Below are 19998 nucleotides of genomic sequence, written 5' to 3'. Positions count from 1 at the left end.
CACTGATATGTTACTTCAAGGATGCTTTGATTCGAAACGTCAGTGTCCAATATTTCCGGGCTTCCAGCAGCCAAAAGACATCCTGGTCAGGTGTAAGGGATACGCGAGTCAAGACTTCCTGATCTCTTCTAAATGGTCATGATATGGCACAGAAGGTTTCTAAAGCTTTTGAGATTTCATTTTGATGTGTTTTGCCTCTGTTGCTCTGCACAGCGATTACCTGCATGTAATTAAACCAGCTTTAAATATGACTGGAGAAGTACTTGGAGGTACCCAGACCACAAAAAGGACGATAAATCTTTGCCTCTACAATCTGTACATTTATAAGTCAAATTCATACAACTGTGCTCCTGCCAATCTGTGTGGTTCAACTCTTTATGGATCAGCTGCTGTATTTCCTTTTACTTTATATTGTTTAATAGATCAAAGTGTCATGATTCTAACAACATAAAGCGTTTTAATCCAGAATAACAACATCTGTAGAAATGTTTCTGTACATTGTTGTAAGTTTGAGCACAGAATAACAGCTTTCTTTAGGCCACAGGAGTCTGATGATGAACAGACTGCTTCAAGGCTTTAAAGTATTTGTGTTCAATGCTTCTTCACAGCTCGACTTTAAATTATGTTTTGCTAAAGTAACTTATAAATTAAATAACAGATATATGTGAAAGTGGTTGTATTAACTCTGTAACAGACTGTTAACCTGTTCATCCACAGTGTTTCTCTGCCTCCTTCCCAGTGCATTTTTGGAAAAGCTCCCTCACATCAGACACGAGACAGAATGTGTTGATACTAAAAACAAAGTGCATGAATTAAAACCTAATGTTTAATGGCTGTATCATCTGTTCCAGTTTGAGAAGCTGGAGGGCTTCCCAGAACTGGGAGTGATAACAGAGCAGGCAGAGGGTGAGCTGGATCGAGACGACAGACTATGTTTACCACAAACTCAAGGAGACGCCTCCGACATCGGACCCACCATACCTCTGCCATCACCTGATCGACACCTGCAGCATCAAAGACAGGTACAGGACCGTTTACAGCTACTTGGCTGGTGGTTTGAGCAGCTTATACTTTGTAAAGCTGAGTTACAAACCATTTGGCTGCAAATGTAAAAAGAGATTTGAGTTTTTCTGGTTGTGTTGGCATCTAGAAACCTTCAGGCAGATTTATATTAGAGTGAGATTTGTACTTGAAAATCACCACATAGCTTTCTCAATAATCTGAGCTTTTGATGTCAATCACACTAGGGTTTTAACTTTAGTAATCATAAATTCTGTGCAAATATAAAAAAAAAATCTGATTTTTGTAAGTTAAACAAAACTATTTGATCCACTAACTGGTCATCTAATGAAACAGACACCTTTTTTTTTTTAGTTATTAGTTTAGGCATAAATGCAGCATACTTTTAATTAAACCCAATGGGTTTAGGGTACAGGCCAATCAAGAGCTTTTACTCCAAGCGTCATACAAACCCAATTTTAGATTAGGATCTTTAAATGTCTTGCACATATACATTAGTTCCCCCTGATGATGTTGTCAATCCAGACTGAGAACTTTAGTGTTTGACTGACTCATTTACCTGAATCATAAAACAAATAATCCAAAAAATGTCTACTTTTGCTGAGAGAAGTTTGTAAATATTAATGTGCAAGTGCAGCCTCAAACATCCCACAGCTACCAGCCTTCAGTATATACAGTAAATCTTCGAAACATTGGACTTAATCACTTCAAATAACTTTCAGTTTTTATCAAAATGATATAATACAGGACTGCGAAGTGAATGCTGGCGGCGCTCCGTTGTACTGCAGACACAAACATGACAAATAATACCAAAAATAATCAATAAATTTCTTTATTCAGCATAATTCAACAAGATTATTCATTAAGAGTTATGTCATTAAGAGTTATGATTAATGTACTAAAACATAATGTATCATGAGTCCATACAATAAAAGAAAGTTGAAAAAAGTGTCAAATAGATTGCAGTCAAAGTTATTAGTTAATGTACTTTGGTTTAAGCATAAGTAAAGCAGGGATAAACAGGAACGTCTGAAGATTTGATTTGAAGGACTCAATAGTTGCAGCAGACCTGCAGTTCTGAGTTTAGTCCACAAATGTGATGCATTAACACCGAAAGCAGCCGCTCAGTGTTTACTTCCTGGATGGAAAAAAAGGGGAAAGCATCTTTTACCCAAAGATCTGAAATATATTTTTACACTAAACCATTTACAGCTTTATAAGCCAACAGACTTTGAACAGATGTGATATGATCCAGTTTTCTGGTTTTAATGAGGACTCAGCCTGAATTATCTTCAGCGGTCTGATTGATGTTCGTTACAGCAATCAAGTCTACAGAACGAAATGCATGGACACGCTTTTATGACTCACTTTGAGACATTAACTTTAATCCTTCAAATATTCTTCAGGGGATTAAGATGACTTAGTTTCTGACTTGGTAAGGCTGTGAAGATTCAGGTGTGAGTAAATAATGACACACTCAGACTGAAATTGTGCACACATTTTTCAAGATTGTTCATTTTCTCCAAAGACAATTACCTAACCTTTAATCCCTCAGATTTGACGGCTGGGTGTAAGAGATTATAGTCCTCTGGCAATGTAATTATGTCCATGTAACCTTGATAACATTTTTCTTCTTCCTATGATAAGTGCAAATGAAGCACATAAATGTTAATTAAAAGAAGCCAAAAACACAACCCTGAGGAACGCCATTGTTATATTTATTCAGAGTGATGCAAGATTACCTACAGATTTAAAGTACACATCAAAAACATAATTAATAAAAATTAAATATAGGTCAATTTTAATGACCTTTGAAATGTGAAATTGCAGGAAAAAACAAAACACTTCAAATATATGAAGATGAAAAGTCACTGTGAGTATTTTCTCAAACACTGGCATACCGTAGTTGTACTCTTCATTACTTTCTTTTTTTCATTGAACACCAGTTTGGCAGCCATTCATTAGAGCTGTTTGGCACAGTATGCAGATTTTGACCCACTTAACTAGTTAGAGGCTGTAATTATTTTCAGCACACTCAGTTTTTTGCTTCATCTTGAGATTAAAACACACAAAGACCTGGTTATTTGCAAAGTTTAAAGAAGCTGTGTTTTTTATTGTTTCCATCCACACACAGCATGTGTTGAGGTCTGCACTACCTCAGTCCATCTCTTTACCCGTGTGTTAAAGTAAACGCTGTGTATAAGCATTTTGTATGGGATGCATTATTAAGCAGCCCTAAGTGCTCTACTTTGTCATATGTTTAGATTTTATTCCCCCCACATCATAAACGCAGTTTGAATAGTGACATTACTCTGTGTGAGCAGTTTTCCTGTTTGAAGAAGAGTCCTGTCAACATCATATATACCAGCTACCACAGTAAAGCAGATAAGTTCTGCAGCCAGAGGGAGACATTATGTTAAGCTGTAAAGAGGTCATTCAGAGTTTCCAGAAACTTGGTAAGAATTTAAATAGAATATCAGATGTGTGAGGGAGAAATCCTCACTCGTTCTCCTCAGTTTGACCGATAGCTGATACCACTGAGGTGCTTAAGTGTATATAAATATCATTAATGATGTAGGTGGGATAGTTTCCCTCCAGTGGTTCTAAACTCTCATGACATTTTGTATTGAGCGTTATCAGCACATCATGTAAACTGAATATGAAACTAGTTTCTCAAGCAATTAAAGAACAATTCAACTAAAATTTAACAGACTTCAGGACACAAAATCAGAGAATTATGCATGTGAGGTTTAAACATAAAAACCAAATCTGTCTTATATACTACAGGTCTCCAGTTGTTACTACTTCATTGCACCCGTGATGACATTTGTTATAGAAATGTAGGGAAAACTTTTTTTTTTTTTGCTAAAATATCTTTTTCGGTTCTTGTTAATTGATACACAGATAAAAAAAATGGTGTCAGTATACAAAGTTTTCCCTAAGTGAAGGCTTTGCCCTCATACATGAGCATATGATCAGCATCATGGGATTAAGATGTCACTGTACTGTACTTAGAAATTTTGACAGGAAGTTTTTTGTGTGAGTACCTTTTGATCTGATATTACTTTTTCATGAAAGATGCAGTACTCGTGCTTATTCTATATTTACATAAAAAACATTATTAAAAAGACTTGAAAATATTCAAATGTTCCACATAGCAGGGATGTCCCATTCTGCTCCTTGATGGCTGCCGTCCTCCATGTTTCCTCGCTGCAACATACCTGCACAAACCTGCTAATTACCCGTTAATGTAAATCAGGTATGTTGAAGCAGGGACACATCTAAAACCTGCAGAATTAAATGAATGGCTGGATATCCCTGTTGTAGAGCTTTTCAACATTATTTAAGCAATGCAAGCAGGTCCCCAGCCTGCACTTTCCTTGTATCTGCACTACTGAGACCACACACACAGTTTTACACTTTTAGACACATCTGAATTGCTTCAGAAAGGGGTAGTTTAGAAAACCATGGTGTGGCTACATGGTTTTAAACAATGCAGTATTTTTTAATATTGAAGAACTTGTAAATTTGTAAAGCTGCGTTGTTTTTCTTAATGCAATGAAATCAGCTTTTAGTCTAAATAACTACATTTTGTAGTCATAGTCACATTCAAATAAGTTTCCTTTTATCTTTTCATATAATTACAAAATGATCTTTTAGCACATACTGTGTTCTCAGTCCAGGCTGGCAGGACTGACAGCACTGTGGTGACACCTCGAGGTGATCACACTCTCATTTTGTGCCTTGCTGCTACCTGCCAAGCCATGAGGACTTTTCCCAGCAGGACCACCAGAGGCGAACGCCCTATCTGAGCAGATATGTCAGTAAAGCCAAGCTTTCCTCTACTGGGCATTCAAGTGGATCGTGCTGCCCACATAGCCCGAGGTCTTATAAATCAAAACACTGAGGTTTATGTTGCAGCTTTAACTACCACATGCTTCAAGGGTTTCAAATTATTTTTTAATTATTTTACACCCGGCTGCAATAAAAAAATTAAAAAAAAGGCACATGCTCTTCGCAACTTCCAGTGTTTTGGCTTGATGTTTTATTAGTGTGTGCTTTTTTCTGACTCCTCAGTTTGGTGAGAATCGTCGAGTGCTGCAGGCCGTGAGGATGCTGCTGGAGGAGTTTCGTGAGGAGCTGCGGGAGGAAGAGACTCGGCGATGCCAACTGCAACAATCGTACGCCAATGACAAAGCCACCTGGGAGGTCAAGTGGGCAGAGATGAAGTGCCAGGTTGCTCAGGTACAGATGGCGTCTCAGCACACACTTTTAAAGGGACAGGACACAATCTGGTACAGGAAGCACTGGGTGCTTTCAGTAAGCAGCAAGATGACAGTAAACATGTTGCCTCTTCCATGCATGAAATTCCTCTCAGGGCCAAAAAAATGAAAAAAGCAAAAGCATCCTTTTCATTTTTGCTCCTATCTTGGTCAGACATTTTAAGCTGTAAAAAATTTGAAATAGCCCCTATTTATGTCCTTATCCAGGTCACATCTGACAGATAGAAATAATGTCATAATCAACTCTCAACAATTATTTTTTAAATAAAAGGTAGATGTTAAAAATAATGAATAATTGGCATCATGGATTGTATTCTGTTATTGTGTAAGCTAATACATTCAGCATTGCGCCTCCTTTTTGGAAATGCTTGAGTGTTTCTCTCTGAAGTGAAGACAGCTGGTCAGGCCTCTTCTGATATTCCTGATGATATTCCTCTTCAGCTGATATGATTACAAAAGAGGAGGCTGCTGATTAATGATTTTGTGTATATGTGTCAGCATCAAACATAGTTTGATTGTTAAATAGAGAAAGTGGTGGAGTTTTTCCCTCAAGGTGAAAAAAAGAAACAAAAACTCTTGGAAGTTTTCATAATGATAATTGTTTCATCATCTTTTGTGTTATTAGGGGTTTGCGGAATAATCCTGCTCATTAAAAGAAACCTGAAGGAATATTTTTTATTCCTTAGATCAGCCACATCTGAAGTGTGTGCATAGACAAGTCTATTTTAAAAGAATGGATGAGCTGCATTGACAGTGTTAACAGTTCTTTTAGTCTCTCTTTAAACAAAACTTTAACTACTTTTAGATCGACTTCAACTCATTTATTCCCTGACGGAAAGACCTCAGAGACTTAAAGATACTAATGAGCTTTATAAAAAAAAGTGTTGGATTTGTATCCACTGCATGTTCTAGATTATTACATTTTTGCAGAAATTTGAGAAATCCCAGGGTCTCTGTTACTTACATTTGTTTACAGATAATCTGCAGTGTCTGAATAATCATTAACATTGCAAAAATTTTTATCAGCTAGAAATGTAGAGTCCTTCGTGCACTACCTGATCAGCAGCAGCAGCAGCTGGTCATCAGACCAGATAATTTAGCTGCTAATGAGCCAGATATGCCCTTCAGGAGCTATGACTCCACAGTGAATGGTAATGTTGGTCCACAAATGCTGGACATCCAGAGAAGCAGCTGTTTTCTAATGTAAATGTTAAAAATCGATATTTTGCTGGAATGCTGCAATATTTATAATAAAAGAAATATATTGGTGTCATGTTAGCAATACTCATATCTGGTATTGGGCAATCTTTTGATCTTAGCTTGTGGACATCCTCAACCTGTAGCCTTGACTTTCAGCAGCATGATTTGCTTTCAGAGAACTAATCAAGTGATCACATGAATTCTGGTAAACCTGTTGGAAATTAAAATTCAGATAGTTAATCATTATTTTCCCCCACAGATTGTCATGTGAAACTGTGGGCACATCACCCACTTCTCCATTTATCCCAGCATCATAAATAGTTTGCCCTAAATAACTGTAGCTGACATTCAAAGATATATTAAGAAAGTTTAGGTATCACACCTGAATTTTTTTTTATTATTATTATGTCCTTGTACATTAATTACTTAACTGGCAGTCCATTAATATTTTAAAGGAATCTTGTCTAATATGTGTGATAAACTCCCCCCTTTTTAAAGGTCAGACTTTGTCTCATACATATTAAATGTCTAAAAAAATACCAACAGTAGAGTATTGCAGGATATATTGGCACTTTTGGGGGGGTCACGTTTCATATGTTTAGCTGTGTTGCTCATCTCATAAAAGCACGGTCCTGACACATTATAACTTGTTTTAAAAGTGACTGATCAGACACAACACCAGTTGGTATTTTTAAACGAGCAAAATAATCAGTCATTACAAATCTCCTTACTTTATGTGCTAAGTTTATATAAACTTGCCACCACCGACACAGTATTTGCATAACATATAAAGCAGTAAAATCAGTATGTGCATGTGCACGTGCATACACCAGTTGAGTGCATGTGCATTCTGGTAGGTGTGTTCCCCTACTTTAACAGATAGCACTACACCCTTGTTGATCACTGACTTGTTAACTAATTTAATCAAGAAACCCAAAAAAGGCCTAATCATCATTTTCTATTCCGCTTAGTCCAATTCATCGTGGGACCTATACCAGCAATTAAAAGGCATATTTAGCTGGAAACTGTGTAACACATGATGTGTCTGGTTCAGAAGATGTGGAAAAGTTGGCTTTCAGGTGAAAACGTCTCCGGACAGCGACTTGAAAAATAAAAAGAGATTTATTACAAAAAGTCAGGCATCAATACAGATTTCTGCAGAAAAATCTGGAGATCTTGGCATCCGAAAAAGACCCAACCCGTTATCTGTGGGCTGTGACTTATATACTTTTTAGACTGAGTCCTATATCATGCAATCCTATCCAGCCCATTGGGCCTAAGCTTCAGCAAGTTTCTGGTATGCAGTGCAAAGTGAACAAAATAAAGAATAAAAGAATAAAAAAAAAAAAAGAAAATCTACAAGCTGCTTGAAGATATTTAATTCTAGTTTCACTTTTTGTTTTGTCTCCTTTTATTTAGGGCAGAATTTTTGTTTTAATGTGACACTCAGTGCTTTAATTCTTCACTTTTGTTGCAGATGTACTATTTTGTCAAATCAAACCCTCAAACTGGCAGTAAACAAGATTCAAACTCTGTTGCTTTGTATTAGAAATTGACAGGAGACTATATGATCCAAGTCTGCAATGACAGAAAACAAATAACAGAAATGATACAACTGTGGGGCCTGGAGGGATTGAATCCATGCTCATTTGATGAGTGTTTTGTGGACTTGGCAGTGGGAGCTTCTTTCTCTGCTGTGTCTGATTTAACCTCAAGATTTTCTTTTCCCTTAAGAATTGGAGGACAATCAAGCCTGGTAGCCATCGATGTGGAAAGAAAAAACAACTCTTGCAATCAGCTAGAGAAGACTGAGTATGTTCTGATTCGACCACTATGTTGGGAGATCAAATCTGAAGCTCACAGTGTCAAAGCAGAGTCACTTCTAAGCTTTATCTGATAAAAAAAAAAAAAAAATGCATGCAGCTTTTGGAACCAATTAAGAGGTTTGAGTTATAGGAGGAAGATTATCTTTTTAACTCTCGTGCTTTAATCTGTGAGGCTCTTACATGGTTCAATCCTTCCACAGAGCAGAGGTCGCTGAGGGCTGCAGCGAGAACTAATATGCTTAGTTTCGTCTGATAACATGATGTTGAGTTCTTTGCTTGCTCCGCTGTGCTTCGTAAGCTTTTAGAAATATTCTTTTCACTTATTATGCAGCAGAGTAGAAAAATGGGAAAATTGCTTTCACCTGTGCATTTACTCAATATGTGAGCATACGGTAGGATGTGATCACTTCAGACATAAATGTTGCGTATTTCTTGTGTTACAGCCCAGCTCAATGGCTGCAATGAAAAGGGAGGCAGGTACAAGGTGGTTGTTTACAAAAATATTATTTATTAAGGAAAACAAAGTAAAACATGTGGAGCTCTGTATCAGATGTAAGTGGTGTATAGATGTATAGGAATGTATGTGAAAACGTAATACAAACCAAACCAACAGAACAAAACTAAACATGCCGCGCCTGCACAAAGGCCAGGTGATCTCCCAGACCGAGCCTGGGAGACATTGAGTTCAGACTGGGTAAGCTCTTACAATGGAGGCAGAGCCACCAGGCCCAGGTGTGGCTTGTGCCACTAATCACCAGACGGCACCTGCAAAACCCACAAGAAAAGTGGTGGTGGGGCCGTCGCACATGCTTCTTTTGGGGCTTTGGCTTCCTCCTCAGCTACCTCAACAGCTCTTAGTGTACCTGTTGTATCTATTGTTAAATTACTCAGTTTGAAAGCTTGATACATACAAGACAAACATTCCTAGATGAGTTATGTAAGCTTGCATTTTTTTCCTCTTTTAGGAAAGCCTTGATTTGGTCCTCACACAGCTCCAGCACCGTACATCGGTTCTTACCATTATGTTGAGGGATCAAAGCCTCTCAGAAGATTACAAAACTCAAGTCTGCAGAATAGAAGTAACTCTGTTCTCATTGTTCTGCAGCTTTGAAGATTTCTGTGTGCTGTTGAATCCTCAATTCATGCTGTCCTTGCCAGTGTGCAGTTTGAAATTTAAGTTCACCAAAGCAGCCTTCGTTTAGCTGTAAAACAACAACAGCACTTTTGTGATGCACTCATATCTTTCTTTTCTCATTAAATAGAAGATCAATACCGCCGTCATGTCCGTGCAGTAAGATGATAAACAGCTTTGTGTAAAGCAGTGGTGAGCTACCTTGGCCCTTGTCCTGCAAGTTCACCATCCATAGCGCCAAGATTTAATATGAATTTTAACATTTTACATGCTTTTGCACATGTTTTCTCAAGCTGCACTGCATTGATCACTCAGGATCACTAAGATGCTCTCAAGTCATTTTTCTGAAGTAAAATAAGTGAATGGACATGAAAGTAGCCATTTATTTCCCCGAATGTCCACCTTTTATTGACTGTTCTCGTATTCAAGACTGTCGCTGGTGTATATTCTAAAGATTTAGCTCCCGCTTGTCATTAAACAACAGTAATGCATAAAACTGACTCCATTACTCACTGCTGTCTGAGTCTTTATCTCTTTTCATCTATTGTGATTTTTAAGTTTTAAATCCATGATCATTTTATAGATCAGTTATTTTTACACATTTTTTTGTGTATGTGACATCAGAGGTGCTGCTCCAGGTATGATTTAGAATAAACCGTCTCACCTGTGACTTGGAAAATTACAGCGATCAGTGGGATGTTTGATTGTCAGCTCATTCACACGTTTTCATGGTTTGTCTGCCATTTGTCTAGTCTGCTTTGACAGTGATTTAACATTTTGTTGCTGGAGGAGCAATTTGTTGCTCTACCTTAACTTTTTTTATTCGTATTTTCCAGTTTATAAAATGCACCTATCTTGTTATGCAAATTTATACCTTCCAAATCCTCACATCCTAAATATAATTACAAACAGTAAAATCCAAAACCTGTCTGGAGTAATCCACTGCAGGCCAGGTGTCATGATGTTACCTTTTGCATTGTTATACACTGTGATACACACACAACATGTTTCTACAGCATTTTTGCCTGTTCCACAAAAAGAAAAATGAGATCTGGTTTCATATTTGACCAAAAGCCCCCCCTCCCCACCTCTGGAACTATTGCAAAGATGGCAGTAGGGGATACACATTTATAGAAAATCCTTGTTTGGCACAATCAAACTATTTCTCCCAGAGAAACTGGGATACGAGGACATTTAGGACCCTTGAGATAAACAGACGGGTACATCTGGCCAAGTTGTGGCGTTGGTGGTCTGATGATAAGCAGAAGACTAAATGTGTCAGTTCACACCTGGAATAAACAATGTGTCTCCATGTGCATCTGGAAAGGGCTGCTGTGCTCAGGGCTTATTGGGTACATCACATGCAGCCAGCTGTGGACGACAAGAAGGATGTTAAGACAGAAACATGTTCAGAATCTGCTTGAGTCACATTAGTAGGTGTATTTTGACACATGTTCTAATACACATTAATAATTGAGAAGGGGGTAAAATGCGCAAAATATAGGAAGGGTGCACTTGAGTTATACCGACTTCACTTTGTGCAGTATTATATTTGCAGGTTTTGGTTTGATTTGGTCAATTTATTGGTTAATTAGCCACAACATGGCTAGTAGCCTTTACTGTTCACAGACATTACTCTGGGCATCATCACTAAGTTCTGGTGTTTCATGAAATAGTTTGTGACTGAAGCTTCTCAAAGCAGGCGGTCAACGTTCAGAAGTCGGCCTGTGGCTCTTTGCTGTATGTTCTACCCCTCCTTCTTTGACTTTCAGGTATAAAGACAACTATTTCCCCAAAAACATTTAAAGAAAAGGGTTTACACACACACACAAAAAACAGAAAGAAACAGGTTTGAGGAGCATCAATACAGAAAACTCTGCTTTGAATAAGTTTTGTGTATAAGTAAATTACAGTCTCAAGGACCGGAGGGAATCATTTAAGATTGATTTATTTTTTTATTTATTTTGCTGCTTTCACAGCTGTTGTATTTGCATTTTCTGCTGTTGCAGGCAGATTTTCTGCTTTCAGATTGTCTGTTTTACACATAAAACCATGCTCCTGATGCAAAGGACGTCACTGGAGTTAAGTGGACTCCTCTAAATGTCTGATTCATCAGACTGATCTCAATGAAATTATAATTTTATGAATTATTATAAGAAGTGAATTCCTTCTCATATAAATTAAGTCTGTTATTGTTTTATAAGAAATATTCTGAGACCAAACTGTGCACCTGGAAACAACAAAAGCAGTGGTTTTGGAAGATGCTCTCACATAAAGAGAGCTAATCCACGTCTGTGTCAGGCCTTAAATCCAACTATGAGGATTAAACAGATGATTCAAGATCATTGGGAAGAAGACATCATTTTATATGAAACTTTTTGCTTGATTACATTTAGATTGTCAGTTGTTTGTCAGGATTTAGAGGCATTTCTCAGTTTGTGCAGCCAAAAAGCCTATGTGATTTAAATTATGTAATCCTCACAAGTCCTGTATGAGAAGACTCATTACAGCTTTCTGTTGTCCTGGTTGTGCAGCCAGACACCAAAAGCATGAATTCCTAAATAATATCTGATTCTTATTTCATTTATCACAGCTTAGCAACACATCTTTTTTTTATTTTATTGAACTTTACAGATTTTTAAAAACAAGCATCTGGACTTTTTGCCTTTGCAAAAATATTGTAAAGTTAAATGAAGTGCTTTTAAACGTTTACATCAAAGATTTTCCACAGGCTCTGCTTTTCTTTTCTTTTTGTTTCATGTCAAAGTTTATTAAGGGCCCATTGTGTTTTTTTGTTGTTTGGCCAGCTGGAGGAGGAGACACAAGGGAAGGTTCGAGGCGAAGCGCAGGGAGGTGAAGATGAACCAGCCGGAGACCCCGAGTGGGCTTTGAAGCAGGAGCGTGAGGAGCATCGCCGCTTGCTGGCTGAGAGCCACAACACGTCACTGGACCTCCGCTGGAAGCTGCAGCACGCCGAGAAGAGGTGGGGCCGTGAGAGGGTGGAGCTCCTGGAGCGCTTCGACCGAGAGCGACAAGAGTGGGGCAGCAGCATGAGGGAACTCCACCGCAAGATGGACAGGGTGAGACGGGGGGGTGGAGAGAGACAAGGAAGGGAAAAGTTGAGACTGTATGTGTCGTGTTTTTCATGGGTTGAGAATTAACTTAAACTTATTAAACCCTGTGTCACCGTTTTTAAAAACCCAAGATTCAAATTCATCGGTAAATCCCCTCTCTAAATAAAATAACTGGTTATGTGTCTTGAAAATTATTTCTTGATGTAAAGATATGTTTGGCTTCAGAAGAGGAAAGCATATGAACATCACAGCCAACCTGAAGTTGAATCTTATATGGGTTAAACCTCTATTTTTCAACTAGTTTGTCTATTTCTAATATATCTATGATGACACAGTTATATCATCTACTGAGAAAAGTAACATTATGTAATGTGACCAAAAGCTTCTAAACTACTACTAAATCAACTGTGAAGCCAATGCAAAGACCCGAAATCTTAAATTTCTCACATGTCCATGAGCCTGGCTCGTAAAATAAATCTAGTTGCCAGGGACCCTCTAAATAAAACTCCCCAAATTTACAGCAGAAATACTTTCCAGTGTTTTCAGTTACTTTTCATCTTCATGACAACTGTGTAGAAGCTAAATAATTATTCATCTTAACTAACACAGTTAGTGGGCGGCGCCGCTTTGAATGACAAGTGAGTACTGATGTCCATTATGTCCTCAGATTGCTTTTGGCTGTGAAACCCAACATGACCTCAGCTAAATTACACACTAGAAGCTTTAAAGATACAGTGTGTAACATTCAATTGGCAAAAATCCAATATAATCTTCAAAAAATCTTTTTTTTCAAAAAGAGCTTTTTTTTTAACTATAGAATTGTTGCTTTTTTATTATAATATACTGGCAGTTTATAGTTTATTATTATTATTATTATTATTATTATTATTATTATTATTACTGTTACTATATATTTCAATATTTCCTTTCCAGCTAATTAAAAATAAATGGAGAATATAATGAAATAATCCTGGTTAAGGTCTAACATAACAGGGAAAATTTTTAAGTTTAAATTACCAGGATATTTATTTAATTATAAAGACAGTTATGCTTTAACACAGATGACGGCAAAGAGAGGAGTTTTTTCTTTTTGTATAACTTTAAGTAGGGAAGTCTCACTGAGGCTGCAAACATCTTTTACACTGTCAAAGTTAGTCATATGTAAACTTTTTTTTATGAGAAATTGACTGTGAACTCGTGGCTTAAGGTGGAGCATAAAAGATTAAATATGAGCAGCTTGTAGAATATTCACATAAATACGGATCATAGCTGAGTCACAAATGTCATTTCTGTCATTTAACTTGACAATTAGCAGTTTTGCTTCTTGTTAGTTTTCTAACCGCCGTGGCAGGATGTGGAGGCAGGTGTGAGCGAATCACCATATAAAGCATGAATAAAAAGTCATGAATGCAGCTCATGTTTTCCAGATCAGGGAACAAAAATAAAAAAAATCTGCTGATGCACCACTGAATGATGAGATGTAAGACAGGAAGCAGAGATGCAGAATTTACTGATGCTGCAGCAAATAATGAAGCTATTCAGACAAGCTATGGAAATAAATGGTTATAAAATACAACATCTTAATAAGGCCTGTTCAGACCGAAAGCTTCATTTAAAACAGGGTTTTTTGGAAAACCGGAAAACAAGTTTTACTTGAAATTAATTTTGTTTCTCAACTTCTTGAAAAACTAGAAATAAAAACAATTATTGTGTTAAATGTGATGACAAACAGCCTCTCCTGCTTTGAGCCTGCTGCTGTCCTGGTTTGTACCTGGTTTTATAAGCTGTTATAGAAAGTTCATTTCATGGTTAGGTCAGTGCAGACTGAGGGCAGAAATTGTTAATTGAAATGCTAAATAGAGTATTGAAATGCATGCATACATAATTTAACATGTGAATGAGGTAATTAGGAAATATGTCCATTTTTTTACTGTAAAAAATAGATTGTTTTTCCATAATATAGCTCATTTCAAGATACTCTTATTTTATTTATAAAAATACTTAATAATCCTAAATATTTAACTGAAAAGTCACTCAAAGGTTGACCTAACCTGTATATAGTTTTTAATTCATACACTTTTGTTGAAACTGATTGCATTACAGTGACGAAAACTAGCAAATATCTGGTCTGAATCTGTAAAGAGAAAACGAAGTAAACTGAGCTGAAGTTAAGCATTTACTACTCTACATTTAAAGGAGGGATTCAGTGTCATGTTTCGGTAAATAGTCGCTGGTAGTACTGTCATAGCTGTGCAGTGAACACAGCTCTACAGCCAGCAGAGTCGAAGTTGGAGGATTTTTCTGATTTGTGTTAAGCTTATTTTACTGTTCAGTAGATTTCCATCGGACATAAATACATTGGAGTTGCTGCCATTTTCTCTTATAAAAAAAAATGAGATCAGGAGTTTTCTTGCTAAATTACTTCGCACAGTGCTGATTCAACTGGTTATTATAAATCTATTTTTTTATGATTATTTTGCAGTATAGCTCATTTCTTATTCTACTATATTTTCTGACATTCCTAGATGTGGTGACCATCAGTAATACTGATGTAAAACAGTTTGATTGGTTAGACCAGGGGTGTGGCTCTCTGGACCTTCCACAATGGCTCTTAATACATGGCTAAAAATGCTGAAGATCTGACTAATGAAGAAAAATGGCTCTTTGGATTGTAAAGATTGGAGACCCTTGGGGTAGGGACTCTGCTCAGGATGTTAGCAACCATAAAGACAACGTATACCAACGCAGATATTGGAGAATAAATTGGAAAAACAAGAAAACATCTTTGAAAATTTTGTGGAGCTCCATTACCAACAAAAATGGGATTCCAGTCAATATTCAGAGATCAACAGGGACGACAAACATGGATTTTTTTAAAATAACATGGAGTATGCGTCAGCAGTGTTTTTATAGTTACTCTCACTACCATGGAGGGAGACAAACAAGCATTTTCCTGAATATTCTCAACTTTTTAAAATGAACCACCATTAAAACTGTCTTTTAGTTTTGTTTGAGTGGAGTTTTGCCAGAAAAAATCATGGAAAATTTACCACTTAAAATAGCATAATGTGACCTAGTAAAGAGTACCTAAAAGCAGTATAAAAATCATAAATCATAGATTCATCTTCTTCTCCTTTAATCTTTTTCCCTCAGGGGTCACTGCAGCGAATTATCTGCCTCCATCTCTGAGATATTGCATATTGGTATATTTGATTTGACATAGCTTTTACGTCAGCAAGCCTCCTGATATAATCCTCTGCATGGACCAGTACAAGCAGGAAAGTGTCTTTTGACCCCTTAGGGCACTGCATTAAATCATAGATGCATGTGATAATAAATTATCCAATATTAAATGAATGAGGCTAGTACATTTGGTTTATGAATTATAAGCACACCTGTCATATATTGGGCATTAAAAAAAATGAGTATAAAAATCTGCTGTGCTCAAATGACGTCCAAGAGAGAGAGAAACAGTATTTCCATTTTTACCTGACTTGAGATGTATCTTCTTTATGTGTTTGTGTGTGATTCACCATTCAGATGCAGAGGGAGCTAAACACCAGGAGAGGTGAGAGCGTTGATGCCAAAGATGGCAGCTTGGCACACAGAGGGGTGTCCCCTCAGGGCAGTCCGTGCAATGCCCCTCGATCACCTCATGCCCCTCGATCTCCCTGTACATCCACTCCTGCACCACTGCTCTCCACACGCTCCCACTCTGACTCTGAGGCCATGCTGGAGGACCAGAGAGCTGCAATGAAGCTGAAAGGCCCAACTGAAAACCTTTTCCTGGACGCACTGTCTCTAGACCCCCTCAGTGGTCTGGAGGTCCCCCTGCCCTCCAGACTGGAGAGTGAGAAGAGGTTCCCCTGCTTGAAGGAGGTAACACACATCACTCTAATCAGCTCTGTGAGGGGTCTTATAGAATCACTTTTTTTGTTAGATTATTAATTATTAATCCCTGAAGGGAAATACAGTATATGGTTGCAGTTAAGATAAAATAAAATGAATAAAAAGAAGCTGTTGGAAAGTTGGAGGTTTAGCAGAGAGAGGAGCATGGTTGAAATTTTCAGAGACTACTATGAATGCATTGCCGTCAAATTTCCTTTGACTTCTGCTTTTTCTGCAGCAGAGCAAAGCTAAAGCACCAACCAGATCACCAACACACTCAAGAACAGCACACAGCTCAGACTGTTCCACATATTTCTGACACTGCCCCCAAGTGCCAACAAAGTGATAGAACATGTAGATATACGTTAGCAAAGCCCCAATGCACTGAGGTTTCAGAGGTGTGTTCAGTCCCTCAAAAAACCAGGGCTACTGCATCAGGCTGCCACTAGAGCAGCACGAGTATAGAGCTACTGTGTCTCATGTCCTCACAATGCATGTTTCAAGCTTTAGATGACATGGATGGTTCCTTCTCCAATGCCTCTAAAGCTTCTGGTTATAGCCTCATTCTAAATGGCTGAGTCAGTGTTTGTAGCTTTAATCCAATGAGCTGCTGCTGCTAACCAAAGAGATCAGTGGCTGACAGAGAGAACCATAGAATATGGACTTAAAGAGATAGCTAACATACTGTGTGGATGTGCTATTCTTTTGCTTTTAGTGCTGGTTTTATTGGTAAATATAACTCTGGGATTGTGTAACTTGGTGACCAGTGGACAGCTTCTTTGACCTCATGAAACACCTTTTTTCTATTTTGTTTGATTTGCCAGTAGCTGTGATGATAATAATTAATGGTTGCAGACTTGGATCAAACCACTCAACAAATACAAAAAAAAAGGTGTTTTCACTGTGAAGATAAACTAAGCAATAGTTGCTAAAGTGGAAGAAACTACTGGACAAAAATTAATCTAAGTGTAAATTATTATTTACCATAACACATTTTTAGACCTTCAATTTGTTTAACTTTAACATGAACAAATCTTTCCTTTCTCATGGTTAGTTTGGTGTATGCCCAGCTTATTATTTCCAAATTAACTGATGTTCAATCCTGAAAGACAAAAAAAAATTAAATTCACTTTAGACTTTAAGGGGTTTTGTACATAAAAGGACTCAAAATCTATTAAATTTCAAATTTAGTCTCTTTATCTTTCGCTTATCCAAAACAAGATGAATACTCCGATGTTATTTCTGTGCATGACTTTTTTCTGTGTGGCTAATTGTTGAATGAATTACTTATAGTCCTGATAACTGCCTCATTTTCCGCTGAATCTCTGCATCTGCTGTGTTTCAGGCCCTGAATGAGATTTCAGAGAGGGAAGGTGCTCCCGATTACCCAGAGGAGGAGATGAAGGGGGGTGGGAGTCTGCTCAGGTAACCTCTTCAGAAAACTTCAAGTCAAACCAAGATCAAAAAGCTGCATTTTAACAGATGTCAAATTTATTTGAGAACTGGTCTGACTGTTTTGTAGATTATTCAGGCTCTCGCTGTATTTTTGTTGCTCATTCAAACACTCGGGTCTCTTGGGAAATCGACTGTTGATTCTGTTGACTGTTAAATAAAGTGACATGGGGGCTTCTGGTGTTTTTTCTTTGGAGCTTTTTTTTTTTATGGTAGGAAAGAGGTCCAGATCACTATGCTGATAAATAATTCAGCCTGATTTAACATATTAAAAAGCTTTTTTTAAAAAAGCACATTTAGGATTTTTTTCCTCCCTGCAGTGGGAATATAAATGAGACTATAATCTGGTTGTTGTGATGTTTTGGTCCCAGTTGAATTCAGTGTTTTGTTTGTGTTTGTTTCATCTCCAGAGCCAAGTCTGTGTGCTCCATGAGCGACTTCCAACGGCTGATGGACAGTTCGCCTTTCCTCCCTGACAAGACGCGCCAGGATGATCAAGGCCAAGATGACATCACCCCGCCTCTTTCTCCAGACGACCTCAAGTACATTGAGGAGTTCAACAGCAAGGGCTGGGAATTCCCATCATCACCCTCTGGTCCACGTCCGCTCCGGGAAGTATGGACAGACAAACCCATTGAGGCCCGGGAAATGGAGCCCAGTCCTGATCCATTCCAGCCAGCAACCTGGTTCCTCACCACCAGCGCCACCCTGACCACCAGCACCCTGAGCAGCCCAGAGCACTGCCACAAGTCCCCACTCAGGGGCAATGGGGCAGGAGCAGCAGGGGTAGGTGTGGAGCACTATGGGGTTCACATCCTACACAGTCCCACCAGATCAGGGGCAGCTGAGCGCACCACTGCCCAAGACCCAGACTACTTGTATGCAAAGGGGACCAAAGCCAGAAGTGGAGCAGAGGCTGGGGTGGGAGCAAGTGGGCCAGATGAGGTGTTCAACAATCCAAGGTGGCCCTGTATCCTGGAAGGTGGGGCACTAAGGACTTCTCCTAGTCAGTCTCCAATCTGTCCTACAGTGGGCTATGCATCCTCTCTGGAGCTTCAACTCTCCAGAAACTTGAGTGATGATATGAAGGAAGTGGCCATCTCTGTCAGGAATGCCATCCGCTCACCGCCAGGCCCTGTGGTCCGCGACACCGCCTGCCAGACCAACGGATTCACCACACGAGGCACTCAAACAACCCAGACCATCAGTGTAGGCCTACAGACAGATCTGCTGCGGAACCTGACCAGCAGCCCCCATCGCTGCCTTACCCCAAAAGGTGGCAGCACACCAATCTCATCCCCATCACGTAGCTTGAGGAAGGTTCAGTATTCCCCGGTGGTCCAGAGCAAGTTTGAGCGACCTTGTTGCTCTCCGAAATACGGCTCTCCTAAGCTTCAGCGCAAACTGTCCACATCTAATAAGACTGAGCTACCCAATAACAACCGCGCTCCAACCCCCACCACGCCTCAGAAGGGCAACAACGAGTCGGCATGGGCCCGCTCCACCACCACCCGCGACAGTCCCGTCCACACTACCATCAACGACGGACTCTCCAGCCTCTTCAACATCATCGACCACACGCCAGTGGCATTCGAGTCCCTGCAGAAGTTTAACAAGTCCCCCAGTCGCTCTCGCCCCACGCCACCTTCCACCACAGAGCCCAGCCCTGCTCACGGGGCCCTCGCCGTGGACCCCAGGAGCGTCCAAGAATGTCTGCGGGCTGTCCGAGGACGCTCACCCAGCCCTGTGCAGCTGATAGTGGAGACGCAGGGTGACAAAAACCCAGAGGTAGTGAGCATACGGCAGGATCTGTCTGCCCCTCCGGGATACACACTGACTGAGAACGCAGCCCGCATCCTCAATAAGAAGCTGCAGGAGCAGAACTTTAGAGAGGAGAAGAGGCTGCAGGCAGGAGGACAGAGCACCCACAGCAGAGACAACAGCAGGCAGGCCGACTCAGACAGAGGACAGTCTGGATGTATGGAGGTAAATATACAGACTCACTGGATTCATCGCTTCATCATTCATTTGATCTGGGGCCCATGTTTTATGAAACGGTGATATTTATGACATTGCCTTGGATTTCTCTTAAAAAGGTTGAAGACAAACTTTGAGGCATCTGA

General features: G+C 39.1%; 1 protein-coding gene across 6 annotated transcripts in view; it reads left to right on the top strand.

Annotated features, from left to right (window-relative positions):
- The window catches only part of LOC121644736 (microtubule cross-linking factor 1), a 91946-nt gene that overhangs the window by 50940 nt on the left and 21008 nt on the right, over positions 1 to 19998 (top strand). For all 6 annotated transcript variants that reach the window (XR_006011306.1, XM_041992902.1, XM_041992900.1 and 3 more), the window contains 6 exons: positions 852 to 1022; positions 5098 to 5265; positions 12269 to 12541; positions 16076 to 16414; positions 17769 to 17848; positions 18286 to 19861. Coding sequence is in view for 5 of the 6 variants with exons in the window: in XM_041992902.1 (XP_041848836.1) it covers positions 852 to 1022; positions 5098 to 5265; positions 12269 to 12541; positions 16076 to 16414; positions 17769 to 17848; positions 18286 to 19861 (2607 nt within the window). In the remaining variant the exon portion in view is untranslated. The remainder of the gene's footprint in view (positions 1 to 851; positions 1023 to 5097; positions 5266 to 12268; positions 12542 to 16075; positions 16415 to 17768; positions 17849 to 18285; positions 19862 to 19998) is intronic.

The sequence above is a fragment of the Melanotaenia boesemani genome, chromosome 8 (assembly GCF_017639745.1).
Source record: "Melanotaenia boesemani isolate fMelBoe1 chromosome 8, fMelBoe1.pri, whole genome shotgun sequence".
NCBI classification, from domain to species: domain Eukaryota; kingdom Metazoa; phylum Chordata; class Actinopteri; order Atheriniformes; family Melanotaeniidae; genus Melanotaenia; species Melanotaenia boesemani.
Note: the sequence above shows the minus strand (reverse complement) of the source record. Positions and strands in the feature narration are given on the sequence as shown.